We start from the raw sequence: 16,831 nt of genomic DNA, 5'->3' as shown, positions 1-16,831 counted from the left end.
GATGTGCAATTCAATAAATGGTAAATGAAGTGAGTAGTGGGACGCTGTCTCATAAGTAAAACAAGTGGGATGTGCAATTCAATAAATGGTAAAGGAAGTGAGTAGTGGGATGCTGCTTCATAAGTAAAACAAGTGGGATGTGCAATTCAATAAATGGTAAATGAAGTGAGTAGTGGGATGCTGCTTCATAAGTAAAACAAGTGGGATGTGCAATTCAATAAATGGTAAATGAAGTGAGTAGTGGAACGCTGTCTCATAAGTAAAACAAGTGGGATGTGCAATTCAATAAATGGTAAAGGAAGTGAGTAGTGGGACGCTGTCTCATAAGTAAAACAAGTGGGATGTGCAATTCAATAAATGGTAAAGGAAGTGAGTAGTGGGACGCTGCTTCATAAGTAAAACAAGTGGGATGTGCAATTCAATAAATGGTAAATGAAGTGAGTAGTGGGACGCTGTCTCATAAGTAAAACAAGTGGGATGTGCAATTCAATAAATGGTAAAGGAAGTGAGTAGTGGGACGCTGCTTCATAAGTAAAACAAGTGGGATGTGCAATTCAATAAATGGTAAATGAAGTGAGTAGTGGGACGCTGTCTCATAAGTAAAACAAGTGGGATGTGCAATTCAATAAATGGCAAATGAAGTGAGTAGTGGGACGTTGCTTCATAAGTAAAACAAGTGGGATGTGCAATTCAATAAATGGTAAATGAAGTGAGTAGTGGGACGCTGCTTCATAAGTAAAACAAGTGGGATGTGCAATTCAATAAATGGTAAATGAAGTGAGTAGTGGGACGCTGTCTCATAAGTAAAACAAGTGGGATGTGCAATTCAATAAATGGTAAAGGAAGTGAGTAGTGGAACGCTGTCTCATAAGTAAACCAAGTGGGATGAGCAATTCAATAAATGGTAAAGGAAGTGAGTAGTGGAACGCTGCTTCATAAGTAAAACAAGTGGGATGTGCAATTCAATAAATGGTAAATGAAGTGAGTAGTGGGACGCTGCTTCATAAGTAAAACAAGTGGATGTGCAATTCAATAAATGGTAAAGGAAGTGAGTAGTGGGACGCTGCTTCATAAGTAAAACAAGTGGATGTGCAATTCAATAAATGGTAAAGGAAGTGAGTAGTGGGATGCTGCTTCATAAGTAAAACAAGTGGAATGTGCAATTCAATAAATGGTAAATGAAGTGAGTAGTGGGACGCTGCTTCATAAGTGAGTTGGAGGTATGGATTCTGCTTACTGAGTAAGGATGAGCAAAGTCACATTGTCCTGATTAATTTTACATGTATGGGGATGTTTGAATTCAATCAGATATACTGTGTTTCATTCGTAAGTAATAAATATTTGATAACAAAGTTATGTTTATGAAAGTTTAATAAAGGTCGTCAAATGTCATTCTGTGTGATGTGTTTATTGAAGGGGACCAGGACAAAAAGTGTAGGATCAGTAAGCATTCATAGTTTTTGCAATACATAACAGTTTGATTATTATCACACAGTTCTTCACAGTAGCTGGAGCTTTAGCTGCTCCAATGTCCTAGAAGATACGAGCACAAAAAGCAGTAAGACACAACGCCATCCCACAGGCAGTAGCCTGAAGCAAACTGTACGTTCGATCCTCTAACAGTTTAAAAGCGTAATACATTTTGCACTGACAAACACACAAAAAGGAAGTATGGTAGTGTACAGTGCATTACCACTTTCACAATTACTTCAGATTCACAACATTGTTTTGTGACGACTGCTGTTTATGCTCTAGCATAAGATGAGCATAACAGTGAAGACCGGGGCTTAATAAACTTTTCTTAAGTACCGTTTTTATGTCAGAAAGTCATTTAACATCTCTAGAGTAGCTAGGGTTGGGGAAGGGGCAGCCTTTTCATTTTTTTTCTATTTATGTTGTCAGAACAACTTACTTTCTTGTTGTTCTCAGTCTTCATATCAAAGGTTAGGATGGGGTACCAGAACAGCTAGCTAGACAGCTGCTTAACATAGTTGTTTTTTTCCTCAATGTTGGAGCATAAGTGTTGTGTTTAATGTACTATAAGATATTCTAAAGGGATGCTGTCCAATTTCTAGACATTTTAATTGTAGTGTCTCAAATATATTCTAATAAGACGATAAGATATCATTTTCAATTACTTGCATTGTTACTGCACCAAGTTACCTAAACTATAGTTAGTAACACCTGCCATAAAATAGGGTATGCTTTTTCAACTACCAGTTATTGTAAATAAAAGTGTCTCAGAATAGTTACTTTTTTATGTAGTATTCCAGTATTTTGAAGGCCATAACTGACTCGTTGCATGAGTAATAACCTCTAAGCTGAAACAATAAAGATAAAAAGAAACGGAAATGACAAATGAAATTACTCTTTGTAAGTTCTTCAATGTAAATAGATCTGGCCAGATAAAAAACGAATTATGGAAAGGTGAAAAAAATGTTTTCCTCCAACACTATTATCTTGCTGTTGTTACATGGCCTTTTCTTTTTATTACTTCTTGCCTCATCCCTTGGAAACATTGCTTATACTAATGCTGCAGAAAAACAAATGTTACAGAATATTCCAGATTTTTCTTGCTGCAAGTTCCTGCTTCTATTTATTTTACTGAAGGATTGGTGTAATGACCACTTATTTACTACAGCTTCATCACACATATACTGATCTCACTACAGTTTGGTTACTTATTCAGGTCATTTGCATTTTGTAAACTAGCTTAACCTCACAACAGACTGTTAATCTTTGCATAATATATGGTGAAGCTTTGTTGTAAATTTTGTATCATTCCATTGCTAGGTCTTTTTTTATTTCCCTTTTTAACAACTGAGAAGAAACCTTTCCTGGTCCATTGTGCTTCAGTGGGCTTCTAATATAAAAGTTAAACTCAGCAAATAAATCAGGTGGTTGTAAATATCATAAATCAAAAATTCATTAGCCCAAGTGTTTCCTCTATTACCGCTGTCATCACTATACCTTGAATGCAGCCTACATCCCATGTTCATCGCACATGGCTCATGTACCACGTAGAAATCTTAGACTTGCCCCTGCATACAAGTAGCGTTCCTTGAATAACAGAATAACACTGAGTGACAACACAAAAACAGAAGAGAATGGGACCTATTTTCCACATATTTTTTTCACTGTGTAGGAAATTACATAAATAATGTGACGGTCATCCTTCTAAACAATGACTTCATTATTTTACAGTACAACTACTGTTAGCTAGAGAACTGCAGTCACATAAAGCCAGTACCCAGTGAAGGTCAACATAGTACAGACAAAAGATTTCTGTGAGGGTGTCACAGTTCAAATGAAGTATCAGCCTCCTCTGCAAATGTTGGATAACAGTGAAAAGAAACAAAAAAGTGTTATTTAGCAAAAGAGAAAAAACAGTCTTCATTAAGCAACATACCAATGTGGAAAGGTATTATTTCCACTCTGGAAGGTCTGCTAAACAATATAGTCTATTACACTTTTCTGCAGTTTTTATTTTTAGGAACAATTTATTTTTCCAGTTAATTTTCTGAGTACAATGAAGCCTTTGTGAGAATTTGGTGTTAATCAGTATACACACGTCCTGGGGTCTTTAAGACACACTGTTTCTGCCAATAGGCACACTTCACTGTGATTTGTAATTTCAAGCACAACTGCAAATGGCACGTGGTGACAAGTTTTTTTGGTGCAGCTACACATTACCATATCAACACAATATATGCAAGGCCTTATTGATAGAGACACTATCCAGTCCAAAAAGTGATCCTTATCAAACACAAAAATTGCATAGCTTACTATTACCTTTTAAAACATTCACAATAGAAATCATCAAAGTGAAAAACAACAGAAAAATATGAAATCTTTTATTTTCATATTTAATTAAGCAGGTGGGTAGAATGGAATAAAAGAGCCCTTATTCTAACCACAGCCACATTACAGAAATCATTTACAACTTGCATAGGTAACTCAGCTAAACAGATTATGCATAAAATCAATCTTATATATGTAAATATATATGAGAATTATAACACATCACTGAGTATTTATTTAACAACCTTTAGCATACATTGTATATCATGCTGTACTAATTACTTACATCAGTATTTACTTAATAACCATGAATCACAATTTGCATATCACATAATGCACTAGATATAAGTCCTCATCTGTCAGTATATGTTTGATCTCTGTAGGAGAATTATGCATAACAATTTGGTCTCTTGCTCACTATTTATCCTTTTTGTGTTTCTTGTATTTATGTTCATGGCCTAGTGCATGGGATGTGACTGAAAAGGATGTCTTGGGCTAGTTCAGGTATCTGGTTACCAACTGAATACTGTAACAGAGAGCATTAATAAGAGGTGGGGGCATATATGCTTCTATGCATGTCTCTAGCAAGTCCTTTTCACACCCTCTTGCACAACCATATGACATCATCCAGTCACCAGGATGCATTAGCTCTTCCTTTAACAAACATTTTTCCAGCATTGCACATACCTCTCAACTGTACAGATTTTCGCAGAATGTCCAGATTTTTGCCATCTATTTTTGATCCATTATTAATAAATTTGTGTTTTTTTGGCAAATTAGTGGCACATCATTAAGACTGGCATTAGAAAATAATGACCGACATTTCAGTTTCAGACTTCTTACCCTTCATAAAATTCATGTTAATGCAAAACCTGTTAGTCTATCAACTTTCTAAGTTTGTAAGAGCAATATTTAAAAATTGCCCCTATTTCTGGGCCTTTGTCCCACTTTTATAGGTTCATAGGTAAGTACTAGGCTATTGGCCCTAGGGGCCTATATAAGCCTAGCCAAAAAGGTACCCTGGCCACCCAGGAAAATTATTTTCATGTGCCCCTGTTGAGCAGAGCCACAGAGGTGATCCCCGGGGTGAATTTCCTATTTCCCATCCAGTCATCAAGATTTTTCTTGAAGAGTGCTAATGAGGAGCTTTGTTTGATACAGATAGGTAGTTTGTTCCAGAGTATGGGAAGACTCTGGGACAGGAATCTATCCCTCCAGCATGTTCTGTTTATTGTGGTGACAAGGTTTAGGTCCCTAGAGCATGTAGCATGGAGGGATTGGGATTTCTTTAAGTGGAGCATGTCCAACAGCTCTGGGTTTGACATAGCTTTGTATGTTAGGCAGAGAATAGATGATATGCGACAGAGTAAAGCTGGAGTTTTTTTTAGACAGTCTGTGTAGGGCATCTGTTTGAGGCCAGTAATCCTCTTTGTGAGGTATTTCTGCGGCCTTTCCAGTTGTTTGTCCAGATTTCTTGCTCTAAGAAGTTGAGAGGTATGAAGACTACCAAACACAGTATGCCCACTATATACACCCCTAACCTGCAGGTTGTTAGCCATGAAACTGTCTTCCTGAATTTCATATACTGGCTCTACATATTGCATTTATGTTGCAAGGTGCTTGTAAGTCCTGCTGTACAAGCACTGTGTACAGTAAAACAAGCAGATTACATAACACTAATTATGAGACTTGCAACAATTAACATGTCATTCTAAATCACTATAGAATGTCAGCAAGCAAAAACACCTGCATACATATTCATTAAAGGTTAAGGCTGGAATTATGTAGAATTTGCATAAAACAGAGCAATCATTCCTGAAATCACATATGAAGGTTTTATACAATATATTTAATTTGTACAGTACATAAATATATATACAATTTACAGCATACTATATATATCTTAAAACTTCGAATGTTCTAATATCGACCCCCTATTCAGCGAACGCTTAAAATATCTAACATGCAGAATAGCGAATTTTTTCCCAGAGAAAAAATTTGCTGTTCCGAAACACATACACACAACACAAGCACACCAAAAAAACAGCAATCCACACACACATATGCTTAAAATCCTACATCTAACCCTACACTAAACTGTACATACACTACTATCTATCCACTTACCTTAACCCAAACCCTAACCCTAAGATCCGTCACTATCGCACACTCACCTCACCCATGCCCTAACTCACCTACCCCACCCTAATCCTAACATCCGTCACAATCGCACACTTACCTGAACCGTGCCCTAACCCTAACTCACCTAACCAGCATCCTAACCCTCACGTCCACACAATCGCACACTTACCTGAACCTGACCTGTAATTTTTCACCACAGTGCTGAAAACAGCGAAGCAACAGAAACGGCCAACTGAATTCTTTCCCTATCAATATTAGAACATTCGAAGTTTTAAGACTTCGATGGTCTACTATAGACATATATATATATATATATATATATATATATATATATATATATATATATATATATATATGTGTGTGTGTGTGTGTGTGTGTGTGTGTGTAAAATATACACAATTTTATTATATATGCATTAAGAGGTCTTAAAATGCATCAAATCTGTATAAATTGTTACTACAATTAATTTAGATTACATACTCCCTCATAATTCATTCTTAGCTCAGATTGATTGCATAGATAACAATTCTTCCAGTGTCCCTTGTATTAACAAAATGATTACTGTATATAATTATACTACATACATATGTATTCACCAGAAAAGTCCTCTACTGTGCTGAACACTTTAATCATTTTCTATACCTTATGTGACTTGGGTCATGACTAAAAAAAGGTCCCTATACCCATAGCCGGCCTTAGGCATAGGCCAACTAGCCGGCCTCCTTGGGTGCCGGTCTAGTAGGGGTGCTTTTCCAGTATTTATTTGCTGTAGGTAGACCAGGATGGGGGCACCAGGTGTTGTGGTGGGGGTGCCATGAAGCCCTTTTTTAGGGCACCAATTGACCTAAGGCCGCACATCAACTTGGTTAACAAATCTAAAATAAACTAGTCTATAATTAAACAAATTAATTGATACATAAATAAAGACAAATAAAAAATCATGCCAGGCACAGGCATGTGTTTCACTTTATCAGACCTTTTCATCGTACATAGATACTTCTGACTCAAGTCCAGGAACAGGTGCTTATAGCACAAATGTTACCTATACATACAAGTACCTCAAAGCATATCTGCAAGAAGCAAACATAAACCCAGTACTTGAAGTGTAGTTAACAGAAAAGTTTCCTTTATTTCAAGATGATCTGTTTCAAGATGATCTGTAAACATTGCAGAAGGTCAGGCATTAAAAGCCACAATAAGCAATGCTGTTTATAAGGGGTAGTTTTTAGTTCTTATGACTATGTCTATTATAAGCATGAAGGGCTGACTGTGCCTTTACTGCGGTTTCTCTTTTTACAGTTTATAGAGCTAGATAAAGTAATGAGACTGTTCATTTAGGGGAGGTCTAAAGACTTCTGAAATAAACTGCAACAAGCTCTTGGTGACAATGTTTTATGTGTCTGCATTTTATTGCACATTTTGCTGAACACAGCTATGTATTGATCAAATATAAATTGCATGACGTCAGCATTTTGTATACTTTGCTAGTCCCCCGCCAAAAAAAAAAAAAAAAAAAAAAATGACCATATCCCATGTTCAACACCCCCCCCCCTTAATATTCAAGCATATGCACAAAAAAGGAAAACCTAAGACAGTTAAAACAAACAAAACCAAAACAGAAACAACACATTCCTAGAAAACAGCTGGCTCATTACCAAGCCAGATATCAAACATAACAGTGGATTATCTAAAACTCTACTTAACTCAGTAATGATTGCCAAATATTGTTGTGAACAGCTTATAGATTGAAAATGGGAAACTATACAATAAAACAAAGTGCAAAGCTAAGAAAGCCACTTAATAACAACATCAACAGAGTTAGATGAAGGTTCTCTGTTATAATAAAAATAACATGACGGTCCCTTTTTCCATATCACCTTAAATCATATTTGCCAGATAGCAGAAAGGGTAGACAGTTTGTTCATGGGTAGAATGCAAAGTGTTACCTGCCACAGAGAGTTCTAAGCATACCTCTAAGGATATCATTACTGACAATGCATCACTGCTGTTTTACAATGTAAATGTTCCAGATACTGGGCTCTTCCCCAGTTCAAGTTCCCCAGACAGCAATTTCTTTGACAAACAGCTCCCTCCCACTGTCACTGATATATAGTATGCAGTATATATATATATATATATATATATATATATATATATATATATATATATATATATCAGTGACAGTGATATACATTATGCAGTATGCTGTGTTATGGTTCAAAAGTTTCAATGAACATGGACATCTTCTGTTACAATTATGTAGACAATCAGAGAATACTTGGTGAAAACACCACAATCCTGAAATATGCCTCAGTAGAACGAGTGACAGCTTTGTTTGTTCTGTGTTTGCATTGTGTATTCAAAGTAATGGTGGAGCTCAAAGAAATATCACAGGAAAGGAATATCAGAGTTCATTTTATACAACAGTATAGACATTCACATAGATAACCCTGAGGTGCTTCTGGCAGTGCAAAATCGCATGGAACATATCACATGCTCATGAAGAAGAAATCTTGTTGTTCATTTTAGCTACATTTACATTTTTAGCTGTACCAGAAACACACACACACACACACACACACACACACACACACACACACACACACATAAAGCCAGATGGAATTGTTTAAATAAAATGCTGATGTGTGCCCATCTTATACATATGAGACAGGCATACAGATAGAAATACATAAATTTAAAATCCATTTGAAAGCGTACAGTCACAAAGAACATCAGGTCCATTCCTGCCATGACAACAAAACCTCAATATTTGAAAAAAAACAGGGAGAAAGTCCTCATAACATTAATCCACTGCTTTTATTCTCTGCAGCAGCACAAGACAGATGAAGAGACAAAATAGCACTGTTACTATATGTTACTGCCATCTATCTTCCCATTGCAAATAATGAATAACAGTATGAGTGCTTGTCTAGAGTGTTGGTCATACAAATTTCCCTCATTTACTGTTTTCAAATGAACAAATCAAGAAAAGAGATACTGTAGCCTTGCTGTTTAAAGCTAACATCCCTGGGTTTGTAAATTGATTGGGGGAGGGTATGACTCACAACTGTTCATACCAGAACTAAGGCCAAGAGACGGTTGAAATAATCATGGAAAAAACATACAGCATCTTGCACTGTTCTTTTTAAAGCAAAACATTTAGTTATACATGAAGTAAATATAATATTCGTATTACTTGAAGGTCCTGTGAGAACTAGGGTTTGATCAGTATTAATAAAGTGAATCATTCTGACGTCTAGAACAAATCCCACAGCACTACAATAAACAAACGAGTGAAGAATGTGAAATCTGTAAGCATTGCTTTTCTATTTGTGTCCATACATCATATTTTAAAAATAAAAAGAGCAGTAAATCTGATTTGCAAAATGTTTTAAGAGAAATGGACTGCAAATGACTGATGTTTGAAATTACACTATCATTCATTTAAAAATAAACCTTAAAGTCGTAAAGCAGTTTTCAGACAAAAGAGTCAATGAGAAATGCCTTATCAGACAATAACCTTTAATGTTTTCTACCATGAAAGCTCCTTTCTGTGAGATTGGTGTACACTGAACACTTTACAGCCTATGCTACCAAAATGCATCCTTTGGAACAAACAAATGTCACTTCAGTCTACAATCTACACATTGCTAAAACAGATTTAGAGGCAAAGTACAAAGCTTACCGCTGGAACACGATAAAAACATGTCAGTCCGCATCTTTTAGAGGAACAGCCCCCACTGAACACACTGTGGATCGACACAGCTAACAGCTTGAATTTGCTTTTTTAACGTTAATTCCTTTTATAAGACAGTCAGATCCTTAATGCTCTGAAGTTAAATTAATGTCTTTCACCTAGGATTCTATTGCCTCGAGCTCTGCTTTCTGGTGTTCATGATCTCATCTTTCCATCAGAGAGACTTGCCTGTACAGTCCTGCACTGTTTCACCATTCTGCCTTTTCAAACACTGACAGACAAGTACTCTCCACTTGGAACAGTTGGCAGTTTGGCTCTCAGCCCCCTTTCTTGGTAGAAGGAAAAGACTTGCTTGTGCTAGAAAAGCAGACAGAAATCTGCTGTGATGTGAAGCTCAGCGGCTGACCAGTGCTCTGTCTCCCACTGGCAGATGGGGCTCGGCTAAAAGAAACACTCCAGGGAAAAGGGAAACTTCATTTAATGACAAGCAATCAAAGAGCTGCCTGAGCTCAGAACAGGGACACGCCTCCTGTATACTAGCCACTTCTATGCAGGGATTTCTTGTCTGCATCTAATCATTTTGAAAAGAAACAATATTCTATACAAACTGTAAAAAGATTCACTTTCCACTGCAGTTAATTTTAGTCATGTTTTCAGTTCTACTCCTCTCCATATCTGAAAATATAAAAGTCTTTCCTTTTTGTATGGGTTGACTCTTTTTCAAATGCATGGTTTTAGCAGATATTTTTAAAAAGAAAAATGGCAGAATGATGTCATTAAAGAAATATCCTATGTTGACTTGAACTGTAGTTTTGGTTCTGTGACTGTATTTGAATGATACTCAACCAAGAACAGCAACTCAGGTCTAAGACGGAGATATCAAACATCAAAGATGTTAACAGACAAATCTGTAATTATATAGTAGCTCAGAAGCAGATGTGGAAAGCTCTTATCTATGATGCTGGTGACTCAGGTTCAATTACTGATTGGCCTGGACACCAGATGGTTAGTTATAGAAGGTGCATTCAACAACTGGAGGCTTTACCAGCAGACATCCACCCATCCACAACCTTTTTTTTCCCATTTTTGCACATGGGGTTGGAGTGACACTTCAACAGTGACAATCATTTAGAGCCAAAGTTTACACCGGCAGGTGGCTAGCCCTGCCATGCTCATTCTTACACACTACTCACTTACACCAATGGCAAGATTAGAGTGTCCAGTCCACCTGCTGCATGTCTTTGGAATGGTGGAGGAAACCAGACCACCTGGAGGAAATCCATGTGAACACAAGGAGGACATGCAGACTCCACACAAAAGACACCCCAGCTGAGAATCGAACTGGGGACCCTCTTGCTGTGAGGCGACAACACAGTAATTTTATTTTAATTATGTATGCATGCATGTATGCATTTATTTATTCACTATTTCTTTGCTTGCATTTATTGGAAAGGTCAACCAACCTGAACAGGGAGACCCTGTCAGACTTCTGTAGTGAGAAAATTGTGCATAAGTTTTCAGCATATATTTATTTTACTTACTGGGTAGGTGGTTACCCCTCCCACCTACTGGATTTTTCAGCTAAGACAAAATAGGTCAAAATAAGATGCAGCAACTATGTATCATGTTCCATTTGCAACAAAGTACAAATAGATGCAATTACATATACACCAGATGATATCATAGCAAGTCGTGCCACAGGATATGGGAACATGCGTAGGGCATAACCAAAGAAGACCTGTGTCTTATAGTACTGAGGTAATTACCACTGTGTCATGCATGTAGATGCAACTACATATGCACCAGATGATATCATAGCAAGCCGTGCCACAGGATATGGGAACATGGCTAGGGCATAACCAAAGAAGACCTATGTCTTATAGTACTGAGGTAATTACCACTGTGTCATGCATTTTGTTATTTGTAAATGGGAAGAAACTGCTACACAAATTCCTTTAGGTTACCTGATATCATCTTAGGCTATGTTAGGCAAAAATAATAGAAAAGTGGCACACACATATAAACACAAACATATGCAATATATGAACTCAGCATATCAGCTGATCTGCGGTAAGGTCCCCTGTTATGACTGAGTATTGGCATTCCCTGTTCTGATATCTCCAGCTTGGCATTGTTCATGAAAGATCCAGCTCCCATGCTCTGAGATATGTGCATCACCTGCCATACCATAGGATGGTGCATTCAGCCATTGCAGTCCCCAGTTCAACCCACACATTAAGCAAGCACACCTGAAAGAAAGACATAATCAAGAAAGTCCGTCCTCTGCTACTGTGTGTAGGAGCTATCCAGACACACTGGTGTAGTAAGAAAATGATAACCATCCACTATACATGGCCTTCCTGAAGATCAGCCGATACAGTATGTGCATATCAGTTATACTAGTTACCAAGAAACACAATCAGTAAAAATAAACCACTTTGAAGATAGGAACCAGAAGAAGGGCTAAAGGCAAGAGTTCAAAAGCTCAAAGCCTAAAGCACTGAGGTATTAAAGGGGAATCTGTCCACTGAAATCACACTTCTAGAATTAATGCTTCATAAAGGTATGAAATGGTACTCATATGGATGTGGTGCAAATGTCATCAATGGACACATTTTTGAAACAGACACTAGGAGAAACCAACCCCCTAACTGACTAATTAAAAGCAATAGCCAAAGTAAGATTTGAAGATTGATGACAAAAGACAATGCAGTTAGCAGTCCGCTTGGATAAGGCTTGCTTAGAAACAGCAAGACTCTCCTTATCAGAAGCAAAAGAAACAACCATTTGGCCTGTCCTCCTAAACATTTTCACACCTGTCTAGTCAAAGCTGAGCTGATGGTGTACATCAAGCCTAAGAAGAGCTTTTTCTTGCCTGGATTCAGCTTCCAGAATAAAAATTGATAGATGAGTATACTGATTTATGTTTTTTAGAAGAACTACACGTTATTCATAAGAAACTAAATTCATGTAAGGACCTACAACTCTGAGATCCTATATGCAGAAGAAATTACTACCACAAATAGTATGTTACAAGAGAATAACTGCATATCCGCTGAATGAGACAATTTAATCATGCTAAAAGGGGATGGGAAAAGATACATAACCTTCTTAAGAAACACCTTGACCAATCAGTGCATGGACTACAGTTTTGTCTACATAATAAAATGAAGCATGAGAATAGCCAAAGCATGTACAGTGCGTTAACCAAGACCCACGTCAGACAGGTAGAGTGAAGCAGAATATGACCACCTGAAGATTACACTAATGATGTGTTGTCCAATACCTTTCCAGGTGTATGCAAAATGCCTCCAGTTCAGCATAACAATTTTGACAGGTGAAAGGTCTTCTGGTAACATCATTCACCTTTGAGGCTTCAGCAGGAAGATCAGATAGAAGCAAATAAAAGATGGGAGCACATAAATTAAAGGAGCAGCCATGCATTGGCAAGTATTGGGATAGTTTCACATTCTGATAGAGACCCAAAGGCTTAAATCTGACTCTTCTCAATCACCAGATGGTAGCAGTGATGAGTTTTGCTCATTCATCCCTGAATTTTGTTAGCGGGAATGGAATCATTGGGAACGGAAGAAAGGTGTACAGGAATCTTCTGCCACAGAAGGAAGAATATAACCACTTATCAACTTCACCTTACCCTGACAGACCAGTCAGAACTGAGGGAGATATGAATTCTTCCAGAAGTAGTACAGACAGCTAACTGGAAACCTTCAGTAGCAGTCATTTTTTTGGTTAGTTTACTGAAAAGTTGATTCCACAAAATGAGTCTCTTCAAATAGGGATTACTCTTTACCTTCAAGGCATAATGATCCCAGTGTTGATAACAGCATAAGTGTGGGTATAAGGGGTATAGCCTCCAGAATGAGTATGTGGAGACTTTGTACAGTCTTCAGAATGAGGCTGAAGAGATCCCAGTGTTGATTACAGCATAAGTGTGGCTATAAGGGGTGTAGCCTCCAGAATAAGGATATGAAGACTCTGTACAGTCTCCAGAATAAGGCAGTACAGATCCCAGTGCTGATTACAGCATAAGTGTGGGCATAAGGGGTATAGCTTCCAGAAAGTGGGTGTGAAAACATTGTACAGCCTCCAGAATGAGGTTGTGGAGATCCCAGTGCTGATTACAGCATAGGTGTAAGTATAAGGGGTGTAGCTTCCAGAAAGAGGGTGTGGAGACACTGCACAGACTCCAGAATGAGGTTGTGGAGATCCCAGTGTTGATTACAGCATAAGTGTGGGTATAAGGGGTCTAGCTTACAGAAAGAGGATGTGAAGACTTTGTACAGCTTCCAGAATGAGGTTCTGGAGATCCCAGTGTTGATTACAGCATAAGTGTGGGTATAAGAGGTATAGCCTCCAGAAAGAGGGTGTAGAGACTTTGCTCATCACAAAATTAGTCACTTTTTTAGGATCATGTTATTCTATATGATGACCAGGTCAATTGCCCACACACCATTTCAAGAAAATTGTATCCAGATAAGTCTCCTTTACCTTACTTAACTTTGGAAACAGAGCTTTGGCTGAGGGGATCTATTATCATTTTCACTTCCTCCAGAACGTGAAAGGCCCATGACAAAAATGTCCTGGTATATAATCCAATGCCAGATTCACACCATGTCTTTTCTCAGAGCATCATAAAAGCATGCCACCTTGTTTGTTCATATACAACAGCACAGTCTATTTTTTTTATCCAAAGCAGGAGATGTCCAGAGCATGAAAGGTGACGAAATCTATTCTTTGCTTGAACAGGTTTATGAAAAGTACATTACTTGGAGGTGTTATTTTCTCTGCAGTGAGTCTGGATGAACAAAATTTAGTCTCACAAAAAAAAAATATATATATCCTCAAGAGCCAGTGACAGTGGGCTAACACCATCAGAAGGGATGTGAAGGTATGATTATTTTGCATGCCCTAACACCTCTTTTGCCACTTCAAACTCACTCATCTGTAGATGAGCACAACCATGGAGGTAGGGGTCACCACAAGTCTTTTTTCCTGAATCAGGACAGATCATTGGAAACACAACTTTTCAAAACAGGACAATATAACAACGCATTTTAAAGGCTTAAAACCTTACAGGAAAGCACTTTAGGGGCTCCCTATTTAAAAGTCAGCACTCAAAATGCAAAGTGCTGACATGAAGAAAAAAAATGAAAATCCAGGAGAACAGCGAATCCCAAAGACCACTCTTCTCCTTCGAACTTCTTTTTTCAGGTGAGCAAGCCCCCAAACCCCCTGACCTATTATATAGCAACACTGAGACTGACATTCCTTGGAGAAAAGGGAATATTTTGGGAAATGGCCGTCTCAGACCTGGCATATGCAAGTCCATTTTTTACAGCCATTCAATCTCTGCATTTCAGGACTCATGCTAAAGGAGTCCCACCATTTCAAATAATTACAATTTTAGGGATTGTATTCTACTTTACACAAAATATGCCAATTATTATACCTCAAAAAGAAACAAGCTAATACTGACAAGTCCTCTCACAGTGAGTTGTGCTTACACCACAGTGTGCCTCTTCCTTTGCTTCTACACACTTATGAATTTTCCTCCAGGCCTCAGCCCACTCCTATTCTGTCAATATAAAGGAAATTCTCTGTGCTGGAGCTACAAAGAACTTCCCATGAGGACATACAGCCACAGAAGGAGTCAAACAAGTGCTACTATTAGGATGCCATTCCATGGGGCCACCTAGATCCAGTCCTCTAGGCAGCAAAACACAAATAATCAATTATCTTGTAAGGCATCACCACCACCATCACTACTACCATATTAATCAGTTTGGTAAACAGTCTAGGTACAGTGGATAGACCAAACAACACTTCATAGTCAAAGTAAAGACTACACACACTGGGAAGGAACCTCTTGTGACAGTCTATACAATGGCGATTCAAAAGATGTCTGTCAAACCCAGCAACATTTTCCAAGCATCCTGCAGTAGCACCGACGCTAAGTTCCTCTGGACAGTCACCATTCAAAATATAACATACTAAATATATCCTCTGAAGTCACTCAGGTCCAAGACAGGATGGTATCCTCCTGACCCTTTAGAGTGAGAATAACATGGGAATAGATTCCTGGACCTCACTCTAAAGAAGGAGTATGTTACCTTTGCAGAACAACATTTGTACATACATTTTGTCCTTGGTCGGGACTGTCTCATCCACTGATTGAGCTCTTTCAAGAAAGAATTTAATAGCATTAAGATATGACTATCTGAAACCATGCCTAGATCTTACAAGTCATTGGTTATGGATCATCAAGCAAGGAAGGCAAAAGTTAAGGCATACTCAAAAAAACAGTTCAATAGGCAGTCCTGACAGACAGTTAGGACTACTTTTGCAATGCCTGTGTTCATTCTCAGAGTCTTCAATGGTTCTTTTGAGTCATTCATATCCTGCAAGACAGCTTTACTGATTCCTCTTACCAGGAAATGTGTTTGTTTACAAGTAAGCTAGAAATCTGAATGAGACTGAAATAATCAACACTGGTCACCATCTATTTGATTTTTTTTTTCATTCAGGTCTTCCACCAGGCCTTGGGGTGCCATTTCAAAGAAAACTTCACCACAGATGGGGTCTCTCCTTAAAAAAGGACAGACAGAGCTGCTGGGATGCCACATATTGCTCAGCTGGAACAGCAGCATCGATTTTAACCAAGAAAATTAAAGGCCTTAAATTAATTATCCTGACAGATTAGCACAACACTCTTTATATGCACTAGTTTGGCTGCTCTGACATAACTTGTGTCTTGCTATTCAAGCCATGAAATGCACAATCCAGTTTGACCACCTACTTCTTTGTACAACCAAACACCCATAGTGGGAGGGATGGGTTCCTAACTCAGTGTAATCCCTGCAGATGGATTTAGTTACCATTGCAGTGGAAGCAGACAACTGCCTTGTCTACCTTTAAGGCTAGTCTAGATGATTGGATGGATAAACACACATTTATACCATGTCATCATGTACAGCCCTGCTCAGTCTGGGAGGTGAGCAATCTTCTTCTTCTTCTTTTGGCTTTTCCCGGTTAGGGGTCACCACAGCAGATCATCTGTCCTCTCATGATTGGCAGTGGAGTCTTATGGTGTCGAGTTGCCAGTCCGGCGCCCAACCTTTGACGGAAGGCACACACATGCACACACTCACGCCTAGGGCCAATTTAGTGTGT

General features: G+C 38.1%; 1 protein-coding gene across 2 annotated transcripts in view; it reads right to left on the bottom strand.

Annotated features, from left to right (window-relative positions):
• Window positions 1-10,113, bottom strand: part of AFAP1 (actin filament associated protein 1) — a 1,391,048-nt gene extending 1,380,935 nt beyond the window's left edge. The window contains exon 1 of one of the 2 annotated variants that reach the window (XM_044062808.1): window positions 9,629-10,113. In XM_044062808.1, coding sequence (XP_043918743.1) covers window positions 9,629-9,662 — 34 coding nt within the window. In that variant the 5' untranslated portion in view covers window positions 9,663-10,113. The remainder of the gene's footprint in view (window positions 1-9,628) is intronic. The other variant, XM_044062809.1, reaches the window with a different exon arrangement.
• Between the last annotated feature and the right edge of the window lie 6,718 nt (window positions 10,114-16,831).

Source organism: Protopterus annectens, chromosome 2.part1 (assembly GCF_019279795.1).
Source record: "Protopterus annectens isolate FY-2018-M chromosome 2.part1, PAN1.0, whole genome shotgun sequence".
NCBI lineage: Eukaryota > Metazoa > Chordata > Ceratodontiformes > Protopteridae > Protopterus > Protopterus annectens.
Note: the sequence above shows the minus strand (reverse complement) of the source record. Positions and strands in the feature narration are given on the sequence as shown.